The sequence below is a fragment of the Emydura macquarii genome, unplaced genomic scaffold (genome assembly GCF_026122565.2).
Source record: "Emydura macquarii macquarii isolate MOO-44397 ecotype Brisbane River unplaced genomic scaffold, CSIRO-AGI_Emac_v2 contig_968, whole genome shotgun sequence".
Lineage (NCBI taxonomy): Eukaryota > Metazoa > Chordata > Testudines > Chelidae > Emydura > Emydura macquarii.
Window position 1 is genome coordinate 13,012,349 of NW_027131105.1, and position 15,469 is coordinate 13,027,817.

The window sequence follows — 15,469 nt, forward strand, 5'->3', positions numbered from 1 at the left end:
ATCCCTAGAGCCTGCTTGGAGCCGTGCCCCATGGCTGCCTGACGAGTTCGCAACCCCCCCTTCTATGCTGGGCCGCAGCAAAGCCCAGCCCTGGGACCCCCTTGCTCGCCCAGAGCCAGCTCCACAAAGTCCTGGCAAAGCCCGTGGAGCCTAGACTCGGGGCCAGCTCACTGAATTGAGGTGGGGCTCAGCTCCCACCTTAGTGGGCAAGAGCACAACTCCCCCAGCTGGCAGCCTGCTCAGAAGGGACCAGGACACTCCTGGGACTGGAGACCTGCCCGGGGTGGCGCTCAGGGCTGAGCCCAGCCTGGGGCTCTGGAAAGAGGGGCTCTCTGTCTCCGTTGCTGTGGGATCCTTGACCATTCCCCGTTCAAATACCCCTTCAAAGGGAGACAGAGCTAGGCACAGAGGTGGAGGGAGCCAGTGGAGGGCAGTGGCGCTCCTGCAGGAGGGGATGAGCAGCGGGGCCCGCATTTGGGCCGTCTCCCTCGGACCCTGTCTGTGCTGACGCCCCTTGTCCCTGTTTGGGTCAGAGGGAGGCGAGATGCAGAGGACGCTGCCCGGGTCAGCGACTTCCCACCAGGTGTCGGGGCTGCGGCTGGGGCACAGCTACATCTTCACCATCCAGCCGTTGTTCGGGAGCGTCCGGGGCGCGGAGTCCTCCCTCACCAGCCACGCAGGTAGGGGACAGCATGGCTGGCTCCCAGGCCAATCCAGCCCCAGGTTGGATGGGGGAGCGGGTGGAGACTGGGCTGTGGGGCCCTGCCACTTGGGGCACCTGGCGGTTTGGGGCTCAGCAGAGCAGTGAGGCCTGACCTGGAGCCTGACAGGGCAGGGTGCAGGGAAACGCGTCTGCCGCTGCCCAGCCTGGGTCTGTTTGGTGGCTGTGGAGGTTTCCCCAGCACTCACTGCCCCGCAGCTGAGGATCAGGGACAGCGGGTGGGAGTCTGTGCACAGGCAAATAGTCCCCTCCAGAGCAGAGGTGCTGGGAGCAGCTCTTCTGTCAGGCCCGCCCCGAGGAGCTGAGTTGGGCTTTGCTTCCTGTCCCACCGCCTCTCGGGGGCTCACTCACGGCCTTCTCCTGTGCAGTTTGCAGGGACGCTCGCAGAGACATCGTCTTCCTGGTGCATGGGACCCGGGACAGCGCTTACAGTGCCGAGGCCGTCCGCACCCTGCTCTCCAACACCGTGTCCACGCTGGGCCAGCTGGGCCCGGACGCCACTCAGGTACTGGGGGCTGGGCTCTGATTCTCCCCACTGATGGGGGGGAGACGTGCGCCCCGCACAAATACGCCTTGCATCATGGCTCTGATCCCAGTGGCCTGGCTGACCTCTTGCCTTCTTCCCCAGGTGGGCCTGGTGATTTACAGCTACCGCAGCCTCCCGTGGATCCTGCTGAATCGCTCCAGTGACCTGGGCACCGTCCTGGAGCAGATCCGCACCATGCGCTACGAGGAGCCCAGCGGCAACGCCCTGGGTAAGGGGCACTAGGCCTGCAGCCTGGGCTTCCCCAGAGTGTGCCTGCTGTGGGGTGGGGGTGGTGCCAGCTTTGGATGGCGTGCTCCTTAGAGGAAGCCATGACTCCCGCTGTAGGGAGGTACCTGGGCAGGTGAATTGCTGCCTGCCCCAATGGGTGCCAAGGGATGAGGACAGAACGCTGCGTGGGGGAAGGGAGATGGCCCTGCACGCCGAGAGTCCTGTGCAGTGGTGGGTGGGACTCTGCACCCCCAAAACGCCTTCCCAGCTGGCTGGAGACCACCTTGGGTGGTGGGGGGTGCAGATGGGGAAGGAAGTAGGGATGGGAGGGAGACAGAGGTCGTGGGGCTCAATGGGAGGTGTGATGGAGGTGACATCAAACCTGCTAGGTAGTAGTACCCTTTCTTTCTGCAGGAGCTGCCATCAACTTTGCCAGGACCTACATGCTGAGCCCCAGTGCAGGGCGCCGGCCTGGTGTGCCAGGGGTGCTGGTGGTGCTGGCAGACAGCCCCTCAGGGGACGATGCCATTGGGCCGGCCAGGGAGATCAAGGCGGCAGGTGAGAGCTGGGTCCCTGGAGCTGGGACGAAGCGTTTGAGCCAGGCAGAGAGAGGGTGGGATGGGTGTCACAGCTCCACAGGAGCGGTGCTATGGCTCCAGCTTTGGAACAGTCTCTAGGAGGGAGCCCTTCTGTGTGCCAGTCCCCCCAGTGGTCTCGCTTCTTCTCCATGGTAAGCCATCGGCTCCGCCACCTCCTTTGACTGGACCACAGCGCTCCTGCTTCACACCGGCAGCTCTGTTCAGGGAGCCCGGCTGAGACAGACCCCGGATGGAGACTTGTCCACTCTTTGGGGCTTAATGCACCTCGCCGAGCATTTTGCAGTGGCACCGCGCATTGTCAAAGGAGTAGGGTTTGTTGTGAACTGGAACACAGCATAGGACGGCCTTAGGGCAGCCTAGAGAAATGACCGTTAAAGCATAGTCCGTTCTGGTTAGCCCAGAGCCCAGCCAAGCTGTGATGAACCCCCTTCCTTCGAGCTTTCTGGCTGTCTCCCTTCGTCTGACCGTCTCCAACAGGCTCCAGGTGAGAGCCCTGACTCTTTCCAGCAGCCAGCTCTTATCCCTCCCACGCTCCTTCCCAGTCCTTTTCTCCTCAAGCTGGGGGAATGCTGGTTAGCCTCCCTGAAGAGAGGCGGGGAAATCCATCTCTGGTCATTGGTTGCTAAGTGCCAATGTCTGGGCAATTGGACTTGCCATTGTCTTCTCAGATGCCTCATTGATATGGGGCCTAAGGCCCAGACAGCCGGTAGGCACCATTCCCACCTCTGTCTCGGCCTGCACTGAGAGCAAACAGTCCTTTTCCACCACCAGTAACAACGTAGCATATGGGGGAAACTGAGGCACGAACAGGACTTGTAAAAATATTACTAAATATCCCCACTTTGTCACATCAGGCAATAGCAGGGGGCCAGGAGGAGGTGTGGGCACTAATGTGGAAGGAGGGAGAGGCCAGGCTGGTAGGGAAGGGATGGACGATGATGGGAAGGCAGGGACACATAGGGGGAGGGGATTGTGGGGCACCCTCTCCTCTCCCCTTCTCCTCTACTGCTGGGCTGGTCAAAGCCTCTGCTCAGTGCAGATCACCAGGGTGCCAGAGATTCTAGCCCCTTTCCCTTCACACGCTGGGCGCTGGGTCCCGGAGGTGGTTAGTGCCAGGCTGCCCCCTGAGTCTCCTGTCTGCTTTGTGCAGGGATCCAGGTGCTGGCGGTGGGCATGGATGGGGCGGATCGTGAGCAGCTGCGCCGCATTGTCACCAGTGAAGACCCGCACCTTGTTTTCTACGCCCAGGACTTGCGCACTGGCCTGGCTGAGCTGGAGGGCAGGCTCGCCAGCGCCCTCTGCAGCGTCCCGGACAGGGTAAGGGGATTCTGTCCACCGGCTCCCTGATCGCCTGGCACTGCCCCCAACTGCAGGCCCGGGAGCTATCCAAGTGGGAGCTGCTGTGGGGTGGGGGATAGGGAGCTGCAGGGACCTGAAGCTGTGGGCTGGGGGCAGCTCTCCCCTCCCCCTGCACATGCAGCATCTCTCTGACCCACGTGTATAATGTCCCGCTGCAGGTGGGGGGTGTTGCTCCCTGCCCCAGGGGGGTCGGCTTGGGGCTCAGCTGACTCGGCTGCCCAGGGACTCTCTAATGTGGAACATTTCCCCCTCAGCTGGAGCCCTGCAGGGTGCAGTGTCCCAAGGTGAGTCCCACGCCAGCCAGCACCTACGCAGATTCCTTCCATGAGAGCCGGCGCAGGAGGGGCTGCCGGAGAGTGACTGCAGATAGCCGGACCCCCGGAGCTGGGGGGATGGGCTGGAGTGGGAGAAGAGCCCGCACCTGGATCAGTGCAGGGAGCAGCTGGGACTGGCTTGGTGGGCAGGGGGAGGGATGGCAGCATGGAAGAGCTGGGCTGTTTGGGCGGTGGGGGGAGAGCCCTTGGCGGGGGGTAGCAAGGAGGACTTGAGGGTCCACTAGAGTGGGGAGTCGAGGTGTAACTGCAGAGGGAGTGGGCTGCTTCCAGCCCAGATTCCTGGGCCGTGGGGGTGGGGGTGAGTGCGCAAGGCCCCTGCCCAGGAACGTGGGGAGAGGCGGGTTGGGTGATGGCCTTTCCCTGCCCGCTCAGCACTGACTCGCCCCATCGCTGCCTCTGCTGCCCTGGGGAATGGCGGGGCTGCGGGAGGAGGCAGAGATGCCAAGGGCTGTGCTGCCCCCTGACTGGACTCTTTGCTGTTTTGCTGCAGGGTGAGAAGGGGGAGCCTGGCCAGATTGTGAGTATTATGGGGTTTGCTGCAGGGGGGGGCTGGGCTGCGGGGCGGGCGAGGGCCCTGCTCCCCGCCAGGGGCTGCGAGGCCGCTTTGCTTTAGTGGCTCAGCTGATGGACTTGGCAGCTCTGACTGACTGCTAATCAGCTGCATTCCCGCCATCCTGGGAGCAGGCACGGCCATTCATTCCTGTCTTTGTCTCTCTGTGCAGGGGCAGAAAGGACGTACGGGGCAGCCTGGTCCCGCCGGAGATCCGGTAACACCCCCCTCCTCCTCCCTCCGAGTGTGGGTCCCAGGGGCGGGGGTGGTTGTGGTGCTGAGCTATCCCTCGCACTCTGGGGGTGCGGGCCCGTGTTAGCAAGGCACAGGGCATGCGGGGAAATAGGCTGGGATTGGAGAGCTCAGCGAGGGGGCGCTGCCAGCAGCTCCAGGGCCTCTGTGCAGGCGGGGTGCTGTGAGGAGCAGCACAGGGGGTTTTACGGGGCCTTATTACAAATTCCCTGTGTCACCCCAATAGCCAGGCAGCAGGAAATCAAGGGACCCCTCCCTGGGCCTCGTGCGGTGCTGAGCTCCCTAAGCCCTGACCAGCCTCCTCTGGGAAAGCTGCTCATGGCAGCTGGTCGTCCTCCCTTTTCCTTGCAGAGGTGCAACAGATGGGCAGGAAGCAGGAGAAGGGGCTATGGGGTGATGGGCACAGAAGGGTCCCCAGGGTGCCCAGCCTGTCCTAACCACAGGGGGCGCATCCCCACATAACAACCCCGTATCATTTCTCCATAGCTGTCTTCTCTCTTCTGTCTAGGGGCGCAATGGGCTCCCGGGGGCCCCAGGAGCAACAGGGCCACGGGGTGCCCCAGGGCAGATCATCGAGCGGCCAGGCGAGAAGGGGGACAGGGTGAGCGAGTACCCTCCACGCCCTGCACTGGGGTCATGCAGTGTGGGGCAAGGGCCAGGGCACTGGGCGTGCTGGATGGCTGCTTTGTTCAACTCTGATTTCCTTCAGAGCAGGTGTCCTGAGGGTCCCTCTGGGTGCATCCCCCAGCCCCATGTGCCTCTGTCCACTCTGGAGCACCTGGCTGTCCCTCTTCGTGGCACACATGCCCTTGTAGCCCATTGGCAGAGCTGGGCACTGGGGCACGGACAGCAGTGGATACCAGACACTAGGCCCATCGATGGTGCTGAGTACCAGGCACTCAGCACCAGGCCCCTTGGCTGGGCAGTGTACCGGGCGGGATCCTGGCCCCATGGAATCCCTTGGGGAACGAAAAGCAAGTCCAGAGGCGGCTCTGCGCTGAGAGCTTCGGCCAAAACCCAGCTAAGGGGGCCCCTAAGCCAAGCTCCCAGGCCCCTGGGCTGGAGGGGCCTTGTCCCATCAGTGGCCCCTGTGGCTGCCCCAGCATGGCTCAGCACTCTGGGGTGTCTTTGCACATAAACGGGTTTGCACCTCTGTGGTGTGAACCTGGCTGGGAATGGTGGGGGCTGTGGCCAGAGCGGAGCTAGGGCCTGCTGGTTTATTCCCCTCTCCTTTCACAGGGATTCCCAGGGGCGGATGGGATCCCTGGTCGCCCTGGCAACGCTGGCTCTCCCGGCCAGGCTGTAAGTAACTCCCCCTCTTCGGCCATATTTACTCTTGTTCTTTGACCCCCTGGGTGATTTGCATCCCCCTGCAGCATGGAGCTATTACTTGGCTTCATCCCATGTAACGAGGGCTGCAGCACCCAGAGGCCCAGATTAAATGGGTCTCTGCAGTTCTGAGACCCGCATTGCCCCGATCGTCCCCCGTGCGGATCCCTTTCCCGTGCCCTGCCCCCCACCTGCAGTGCCCGTCACTTCAGTGCCATGGGACCCTTCTCCATTGCTCCTGTGTCTGTGTCGTGCTCTGTGCATGGCGTGCAGACCATGTGCGTACCTCCCTGCTTGGCTTCGGCTCCCGAGTCCCCTCTCATCCCACCCCCTGCTCCCTTGGCCGAAGGACACGGCCTCATCTTGTTGTTGGATTTTTTTCAGGGCAGACAAGGCATTCCTGGCCTCCGAGGGGCTCCGGTACGTAGAGCTCCTGCTTTCCTCTCAGCCTTGCTCCTTGCTCTGGAGCTCCCCTACTCACTGTTGCCTTTGCCTTCCAGGGGGAGCAAGGCCCAGTGGGGCCTCCTGGGCTGCGGGGAGAGAAAGGCGAGCCGGTAGGTGGCAGGGCATCCCGCCCAGGGCTGCCTAAAGCAGCCACCATCTTGGATTCCCCCCTAAGCAGGGCAATCCCAAAGGCTGTGTCGGAAAGAGAGAGCGAGCTCTGCATGGAAAGCGTGTGGGGGTCACAGCCCCCCTCACCTTGTGCAACCCTTGATCCCTCCATGCACTGTGTCCTTCAGCCCTGCCAGGTGCTGGCGTTGGCAAGAGGGAGGCCCTCCACCTTCGATCCAGTTAGACACCTCCCTGTAAATTACACACCCTTCATCCCGGGATCACAGCAGCGGTCCCAAGCGAAGCAGGGTGGGAACAGCTCAGCACCTGGAGTGGAGACTCCATTGGCTCTAGGGAGTGCTGTGCCCAACTCAATAGGGATTGCTCTCCTTTGATCTCAGCACCCCCTCCTGGTGCTAGGGGGCTGTGCTGCTCGATATGGCATAAAACTGAGTCCCTGGCCACTTGTGATCATTAACGGTCCCCTGGCTCATTGCTCGAGAGTCCGGCATTCACCCCCATGTGCTGGTCAGAGTCCAGCTCCGGTGACTCTGCACAGCCTTCCCAGATTCCTTCTTCACTGCCTGTCCTGAACTCTGGGGCAATGTCGCTGTGACAGTTGCCCTGTCCTCTCCCAGAGAAACCGAGGCACTTGTATACGGGGCTGGGCTGGTGCGCTGAGTTTTGGCCTTCTCTTTTGTTTAGGGAGAGCCAGGGGTGATTGTGAACGGAGGAGGGGGGCTGCCCGGCCGGAAAGGGGAGCCTGGGAGTCCGGTACGTAGTGGAACGCAGGTTTGGACTCTGCAGTCATCGGGGTACGGGAATGAAAGGAGAAGTCCTGTATCCCAGGGCTCTGGCTGGCACCCACTGTGGGACTGCAGGGGGGGCTTTGCATCTCTCTGCCCCATGTGGCGTGAGTCTCTGGGATCCATTCACTGGCTAAGAGCATTCAGATGAATCTCCGGTTGCACAAGGATGGCTGCCCCCAGGGCACTCCTGCTGTGAGTAGATCTGTGTTCAGCTTTCATCCTAGGGACCCCGCCTTCTCAGGCCTCCTCAGTGCTGTCCCCCACCCTTGGGCTGGAGGTTTGAAGGACTCACAGACTTGTCCAGTGCCAGATGAGCAGGGATCCACCCTCTTAGCAGCCCTGGCCAGGGTCCTCCACCCTCTAGGCCTCACACTGAGGTTCTTGGACTCCTTGCGGCTGGCCCACCAACTCTGGGGCTGCCAGCACAACCCGGTTCCACAGTGACTGGGGGGCCCTGCGAATAGGGCTAAATGTGCCAGGCTACAGTGGAGCCTGTGTGCAGGCATGCTGGGCAGTATGGGCAGTATATGGGCCTGCATGACTGGATGCAGGGGCTCATCCTGGAATCCAGGGTCCCCAGTCCATGGTGCCCTTGCTGCCCAACACAGAGCACTGATGGAGCCATTTTGGTTCCCTAGGGAAGCCCTGGGCCCATTGGAAACCCTGGACCTAGAGGAGCACTTGGTGATCCAGGACCTCCTGGGCCCATTGGACCTCCAGGGCCATCAGGACCGTTTGTCAAGGTACGTTCCCATTCCGGCTTGGGCGGAGTTGTTCAGGGACCCTGCCCAGGGCAGCTAGATTGACAGGTGCATAGTGCCCCCTGCCCTGTGCATGCATACAAACAACATCAACACTGCTACATGACCTCATGCACCCGCCTGGCAGCCCCCATGCACCCCTCCTTCCATGCATGCAGGCCCTACCATGCTCTCCCTCCCCATCCAGGTACTCCCAGTGCACACAGCAGCCTGCCCCAGCACCTTCCACACAGCCATGGCCCTCCTGTGCCTGGCCTCTGGGAAGCTCGCCTTGCCTGGTGGGGCTGAGGTTTGCGGCTAGGAGTGTGTACTGAGGAGCCTGGGCTGCAGAAGAACCATAGACAGCACCTGGGGGCTCTGGCAGCAGCAGGGCAGCCTGGAGGAGGTTAGCAGGGCAGGCCCTCATCTTGGCTTCGGAGGCACACGGCAGGCTGAGGAAGTGGCACGGTGAGGGCATCTGCGGTGGCATGGAATCCCCGCACCCATGCCCCGGGCACCCAGAGCAGCCACCTGCCGGGCTCCTTGCTTCCCTCCCTGCCTGCCACTCCAGGTCCTGTCCCAGAGAGGAAACAGCCCCCTGCTCCCCTAAAGGATGTGGCTCTGCCCAGCCATCTTTTCCCCACCCAGCTCTGCTCCAGCCCCAGCCTCCGGATGAGGCATTCCCTCTCCCCAGGCTGCTCCATCTAGCGCCCTCCCCAGCTACAATGGGAGTATTGCAGGGGTGGCAACATAGATCAGCCCCTGCAATGGAAATTAGCCCCTGTGGCCCCCCTGTGCATCCCCCCCATCTGTGCACACTGTGCGTCCCCATGTATCTCTCACCCACGCACACAGGGCCCCGCCGTGGCCCCAGCCAGGTGTGTGCACATGAGCCGGCTACTCTGAGGCTGCTCCTGGCGGGTGGGCATCGTGCTGCGCTGTATCTTTGCCTGTGGTTTCCCTGCCAGGTGCCCTGGGCTGGGTGTGCACCGAGCATTGTGTGCCCAGTGCTGCCCTTGGGGGTTGGGGCAGCAGGGGTGCTAGGAGGCCAGGTGCAGGGAGCCCTCCCTTTAACCAGGTGTGTTTCCTCTCGTAGGGGGCGAAAGGCGAGCGGGGTGAGCGAGTAAGTGACCTTCTTCCTTTCCTGGCTCTTCCCCTCTTGCTGTTTTCTGGTCTGGGAGAGGCCCTGGCACTGGGGCATGCAGCGCTGACAGGCCATGTCGCTCAGCAGCACCTGCCGCTTTACGCCAGCGTGTGGGGTATGCGGCGTAGAGCTGGCCTGTGGCAGCTGCAGCCAGTTCGCCCCATCCACAGGGCTGAGCCCAGACACACTCCCCTGGGTGGGTGGGAAGTGTTTGGGTGCATAGCCAGCTTGTGGGGTCGTCCGGAACCGGGCGCTCCGTGCACAGGTGAGAGCGGTGGGAGAAGTGGGGTGTGACATCCAAGCTCCCTGTGACTGTCTCTCTAGGGCCCCCCTGGGCTGATTGACGGGGTACCTCCCAGAGGAGAGCCAGGCACCCCGGTGAGTACCTACCCCTGCCATGCCAGGCCCGTGGGTGCGGGGCTGGAGGCTCATGGGTAGGCCTGGTGGTTGGGGAGCATGGCGGGTGGGGTGAGGGCATGTGGGGTGAGGAGGACTGGGACCACAGATGGGGTGGGGGGTCTGAGTTAGGGATGGGGCAGAATAAGGCTCCATGGAAAGGGAATTCCCCCTTGCTAGATGTGGGAAGTGTTAACCTTGCGCTGAGGTGGGTCACCCATGAACGCTGTGTCTGTCGCTCAGGGCTGGTCTGAGCTATTTCCTTCTCTCTCGTTCCTCAGGGCTTGCCTGGTGATCCCGGTTCCCCTGGGCCCCGGGGACCGGCCGGACCCCCAGGACAGAAAGGAGACAAGGTAAGAGCAGGGGCTGAGGGGAGAGGCAGGGCCCGCAGGAGAGCCCAGGCTGTGTTAGTGTAGGGCAGTGGTTCTCAACCAGGGGTACTCGTACGCATGGGGGTACGCAGAGGTCTTCCAGGGGGTACCTCAACTCATCTAGATATTGGCCTAGTTTTATAACAGGCTACATAAAAAGCATCAGCGAAGTCAGTACAAACTAAACATTCTTACAGACAAAATGAGAAAGTAAGCCATGTGTCAGGAATAGTGTGCTGTGCTGCTTCCGTGTCTTTTTATGTCTGATTTTTGGAAGCAAGTAATTTTTAAGTGAGGTGAAATGGGTATGCAAGACAAATCAGACCCCTGAAAGGGGTGCAGTAATCTGGAAAGGTTGAGAATCACTGGTGTAGGATCTGTGCCCTCCCCCCACATCCACTGTGGGATCGTGCTCTGGTCTCCCTTCTGCACAGAGGCACCTGATGCCATGAGCTAGGGCAATGCACACATGGTAGGAGGCCTGTGCTGTGGCTCATCGTGGCCTCGTTCCCCTTGGAGCCTTCCCTGCAAACCTGGAGGAGCAGGGGCATTTGGGCAGCGAAGGCTCAAAGAGCCATCCTCACTAGCTCCTCTTCCTTGAGTTCTCCTGAGATAATGCCTTGGTCTCTTCTGGGCACTTACTTTGCTCTTTGTCCTCAGGGTGATGGAGAAGAAGGTTTTCCAGGGCCACCTGGTCGCCCAGGGGACCCAGGAGATCGGGTGAGTCCCTTAAGAGGAGGTAAGAACGTCCCCAACTGGCATGGAGCACCCTGCAGGCCTGTGCAGCCTCGAACAGCAGGCCCTCTGAGCGGGGAACAGCTGTAGGGCTCTGTGGTCAAAGCTGGGAAAGGCCTAGTAGACCCCTGAGTCCATGCCCAAAGCAGGGCAGGGAGAGCCACGGATCAGGGACTGCATGAGACACAATGGGCCAGCCCTGCCTCTCTCCAACTGGATGGCCCCTTGGCAAGCCCTGCCCCTGGAGGGTAGGAGTTCATGTACTTGGCTGGCTGCTCTTGGGGCAGTCAGAGGTCAGTCCTAAAACCAGCTCAGCTGGGAGCCTCCCCATTCTCAGCTCCGGTAAAGCAGCCTGCCAGCTGGGGCAGCCATGGGGAGCTGCTCACACCCAGGCTCAGACCACGGGAAATGGGGCCTGAGCAGAGGCAAGAAATAGCCCTGTGTGCACAGGCTTGTAGAGGAGATTGGGGACCGGGACTGCAGGAGTCGGGGGCTCCTGGATTCCATCCTCCTCACAGCCACGGGCCCACTGGGATGCCCCCTGGACAACCCTGCTCACACCTCACTCAGTTCAGTCAGGGAGATGAGGCCCAGGCTTCCCTGAGACGAAATCTCAGCAGACTTTTGCTGAGGACTCACTGGCGGAGAGATGGAACATTCTTGCTTTGCTTTCCTAGGGCCCGCGAGGACCTCCAGGTGAATCAGGAAGCAAGGTGGGTCTCGGGAGACCTCCCTGCCGGTGGGCTGTTTCAGGTGGAGACTGGGAGGCAGGATTTCGTGGGTTGTGTGCCCAGTTCTGCCATTCCCTGGGGTCTACGACCTTGGGCCAGTCCCTTCTCCTCCCCTCTGCACTGGTTCCCCATCTGTAAGGGCGGGAGGCTATCTGTGCCCCTGGGGCTGTGGGGATAACATGCTCTGAGATCCAAGCGGAAGGGCACTGAGTGTGAGTTGTTATTAGACAGGGAGATAGGCAGGCCGACTGTGTGAGCCTTTCCTCACCGGCCTCTCTCTCTGGGGAAGCTGGATGTGAGGGGGCACCTCTGCCATGCCCTGCTCTTTGGTGTGTGGGCTCCTGGCCATAAACCCTCTGCCTGCGATGTGGCAGGTGGCCAAGGGACACTCCTAAGATGGAGCACTGCAGCCTCCAAAGAGCTGCTGAGGCCATGGACCTCTTCTGTCTTCCTGTGCTGGGTAGCAAAGGCAGGGCCATGCAGCGGGGGAGTTGCCGCGGCCCTCACCCCCTGCAGGCATCTGCTGGCTGCTCACCCAATGGATCCTGCCTCTTGGAAACGCTCTCCAGGATGAAATGGGCTAAAGGCCTCCTCTGCTGCCCCAGGGGCTCCTCCCAGCTGGGTCCCATCCCCGGGCGTGGTCCCCGTGCCCTCCAACACTGACGCAATTGTCCCTCTTGTGACAGGGAGACCGCGGGCAGCCGGGAGAGCTCGGAGAGGCAGGGGAGAAGGTGAGAGCTTGCTGGAGCACAGGGATACGCTGTGGGGACCGGGGGCATCGGGCTGTGGTTCACCGGTGCCATTAAGACAGTGTTGTTGAGCCACGACATCCCGACTGATCCAGAGGAGACCCTTTGCACAGGGAGTTGGCTTCTGGGGTCTGCAGTTAACATCCACCTGGGACTCGCCTGCCCTCGGCCCATTACTGCTGCGACAAGCCAAAGCTCTGCCCCAGAAGTGATGGAGAAAACCAGAGCCCTGAACAGGGGACAGCAGCTTGTCCTCAGGTGGGGCGAGAAACCCAGGTTGGGATTTCCCCACGACCATCCCTGGCTGCCAGCTGTCTCCCCAGTGCCAGGCTGGCTTGCGGTCTGCAGGTGCGCCAGAGACGCGGGCCAGCTGGATGTGGATTGCTGGGCCCCGGGGGATGGGCAGGACCGTGCTTAGCGCTGTGGCCAGCGTAGCATGGAATCAGGGGACTCTATAGCTGGTGGATGCTCTGCTCCAGTCTGTTTCGACAGGCTCTCTAAAGAGGGCGCCCATCGGCTGTTGGGGAGCTGGGGCAGAGATATCTGAGGTAAAATGCCCTTTCTCGTTTCCGTTTCCTCGGCAGGGCGATCGCGGACCCCCTGGGCTGGGAGGGCAGAAGGTAGGTTCGCTCCGGGCTAACCTTTCGCAGCCAAGGACCTGTGGTCGTTGGGGGGCTGGGTCGTGGGCAGGGCGGGTCAGCCCCGCCCATGGCCGTGGCTCATTCTGTTCAGCCTTGGGCCCTGATCAGCACATGAGGGACAGCGGCTGGCTGGGGAGGGTGGCATGGCTCCTGCGTTGCGCCAATGCAGCGGATCAGTGCACCTGCTCTCTGTGCTTCCCTCACAATGCTGGGAGCTTCCACACGGAGCCAGAAGGATCCCCTTCCCCCAACTCACCCACGCTGGCCGGAGGCTAACATCAAGCAGTGCTGTGTGATCCCAGCCTGGGAATGGCTGGGGGAGGAGTAGGGGCAGGGGCAGAGAGCTGGGGAGACTGAGCAAGGGGAATGCTATGGGGGCAGGATGGCTCCTGCTGGGCTGGGGGGGTGGGATCGTCCTTCCTCACCCCTAAATGCAAAGTGTGCAGAGTTCCTAGGGCCACGAGAGCCTGCCCTGATCCCACTCACCCCTTCTCTCCTGTTTCAGGGGGAGCCGGGAGTCCCAGGCCGCCTGGGTCCAGCAGGCAGAGAGGTGAGTATGGGGGACCCTGCTTCACCTAGGTGGAACGTGTGCGTGCCCGTGCCAGCCCCGCACTGCGAGAGAGCCTGGGCAGGCGTGCTGCTGTGCTGAGATGTGTCTGCTGCAGCGCCCCCTGCTCACCTGGCCCAGCGTTCTCTCCCCTACACCTCTGCTGAGCACGACAGGCCCAGAGGGTGCGTGGAGGGGACAGAGAAGGAGCAGAAGTGACTATTGGAAACTCATGTAGCCACCCCGCCTAGGCCTTGGCTTAGTTCACTGAGTCAGGAGGAGAGTTGGGCGGGTGGGGGTCCTCCCTCCAGCTCCTAAGCAATGAGCCCCAGCACGAATTGGGCTGGAGTCCCCATCCCTGGCTCCTGGGCAGTCTTACTCTGGCCTGGGTGGTGAGTCTCTGGGTGACTGGCACTCCCTGCAGGGCTAGAGGAGGGCACCGCCAGTTCTCTCATGGGCTTCTCTTGTCTCTCTAATCTTTGGAACAGGGATTGCCAGGACCATCCGGCCCGCGAGGGGAAAAGGTAGGGACTCTTCGGTACAGCCTGCATCCTACCAGCTTGCTGGGCCCCTGAGCCAGCACTTGGGGTGAGCAGAGCATTTGTGGGGCATCCATGGAGTGAGAGGTCACAGCACCCGCCCCTGAGCTGCGCTGATTCCCCCCCACCCCGAACGTTGCTCCTAACCTGAATCGATGTACCTCCTACAGTCGGGGCCTCAGGGGCCAGGAACCCTGGGCCCACATGCAGAAAATATTGTGATTGTCCCTTAATGCAACAGACAAGGTGGTCAGCTACCATCCTGCTGTCCCTTTGCATTCATCCCTGACGTAGGATGGGTGCCTAGAGATAAGTGAGAAGAGAGGAGTGGAGGGAGACCAGGTAGGAAGGGCAGGGCACTAGGCCTCTGGGGAGAGAAGTGTTGGGAATCCCCGTAGGTGAGATTGGTGGGTTGGGCTGCTGGATCTGGGAGAAGCTCCTAGAAGAAATCATTTTCCCCGGGTAGCTCTTTCTAGAGAGGAGGTGTCTCTCCTATGCTGGGATTCCCTGCAAAGAGAGGTGGCATGGCGTGCAGGCTGCTTGGCTTACCGCATCAATGCCAGCCTGTCGTCCCTCCAGCCAGGGGTGCTGGTAGGGCGGAAAGCAAGTTTCCTCCCTGTGTCACTAGTGCAGAGCTCCCCAAACTGTGGGGCGCACTCCCTTAGGGGGCTTGGAGGAACCACAGAGGCAGAAGGAAGTGCCATCCAGCCCCCCTCTGCCCCCATTTCTGCTCCAGCTCCGCCCCCCCAGCTGCAGCCCCAGCCTCGGCTCCCGACTGCGGCTCCACATCCCACTCCTGGCCGGCCCCGACTCATGGCCCTGGGCTCTGCAGCCCCGTTCTGGGCCCCAGCCATGCTCAGGGCCCCTGACCACAGCTTAGGTCCTGTTCCCAGCCCCAGCTCCCGATTGCGGCTCATAGGGGGGTACAGACCAGTGGGGGGGGGCAGGACCCCAAAAGTTTGGGGACCACTGGACTGCCACCTGTGCTCACTAGGCACAGAGAATGGGACCTCTGATACTCTCTGTCACTCAGCTGGGGCAGTGGCACTCTGCTGGCTGGCGTCACTGTCTGGGCCTCTGACACCAATCCCAGTGCCCTTGGGTTTGGGTCGCCAGTGCCGCAGGGGAAGGGGAATCCTTGCGCTCTGTGGATCTGTGTGTTTAAAGTCTTTATGGCCTTGGGGAGTAGAGAGAGCAATGACACAAACCTCCAAGTGCAGCAGCTGTCAAAGGAAATCAAACTAATCCTGAGAGACCCTCGGCATGTGGGGCTCCTTGATGGATTCCTCACGCCGCCAGGGAGAGGTGGGCTGCTGCCCCTCTGGGGACGGCTCTGCCACCTGGGCGGGGTGGCTGACTCCTGTGCTTTGTCGTTCTCTCCCTTAGGGGGATCAAGGCATTCCTGGGGAACCTGGAAAGCCGGTAAGTGACCTCTTCTCTGCATTCCCGAGGGCCAGGGAGGGTGTTACTGGGCTCCCAGCACCATGATGGGAGCTGAAGCTCAGTGAGGTGGGAAAGGCACCAGGGACTACATTCTGCCAGGACAGGGACCCCAAGCATTGGTGCTGGTGGGAAGGGCAGTGCAGAGATGAGTCATTGCAGGGAATGGGGCATTG

At 61.7% G+C, this 15,469-nt stretch overlaps 1 protein-coding gene across 1 annotated transcript in view; it reads left to right on the forward strand.

The window, feature by feature from the left end:
• Positions 1 to 15,469, forward strand: part of COL7A1 (collagen type VII alpha 1 chain) — a 92,491-nt gene that overhangs the window by 25,961 nt on the left and 51,061 nt on the right. The window contains exons 26-49 of the mRNA XM_067544413.1: positions 534 to 680; positions 1,090 to 1,226; positions 1,350 to 1,476; positions 1,890 to 2,033; positions 3,225 to 3,391; positions 3,688 to 3,717; positions 4,259 to 4,285; positions 4,491 to 4,535; positions 5,079 to 5,171; positions 5,810 to 5,872; positions 6,284 to 6,319; positions 6,400 to 6,453; positions 7,157 to 7,225; positions 7,899 to 8,003; positions 9,097 to 9,123; positions 9,469 to 9,522; positions 9,822 to 9,893; positions 10,572 to 10,631; positions 11,324 to 11,359; positions 12,064 to 12,108; positions 12,711 to 12,746; positions 13,273 to 13,317; positions 13,803 to 13,838; positions 15,240 to 15,275. Coding sequence (XP_067400514.1) covers positions 534 to 680; positions 1,090 to 1,226; positions 1,350 to 1,476; positions 1,890 to 2,033; positions 3,225 to 3,391; positions 3,688 to 3,717; positions 4,259 to 4,285; positions 4,491 to 4,535; positions 5,079 to 5,171; positions 5,810 to 5,872; positions 6,284 to 6,319; positions 6,400 to 6,453; positions 7,157 to 7,225; positions 7,899 to 8,003; positions 9,097 to 9,123; positions 9,469 to 9,522; positions 9,822 to 9,893; positions 10,572 to 10,631; positions 11,324 to 11,359; positions 12,064 to 12,108; positions 12,711 to 12,746; positions 13,273 to 13,317; positions 13,803 to 13,838; positions 15,240 to 15,275 — 1,691 coding nt within the window. The remainder of the gene's footprint in view (positions 1 to 533; positions 681 to 1,089; positions 1,227 to 1,349; positions 1,477 to 1,889; positions 2,034 to 3,224; positions 3,392 to 3,687; positions 3,718 to 4,258; positions 4,286 to 4,490; positions 4,536 to 5,078; positions 5,172 to 5,809; positions 5,873 to 6,283; positions 6,320 to 6,399; positions 6,454 to 7,156; positions 7,226 to 7,898; positions 8,004 to 9,096; positions 9,124 to 9,468; positions 9,523 to 9,821; positions 9,894 to 10,571; positions 10,632 to 11,323; positions 11,360 to 12,063; positions 12,109 to 12,710; positions 12,747 to 13,272; positions 13,318 to 13,802; positions 13,839 to 15,239; positions 15,276 to 15,469) is intronic.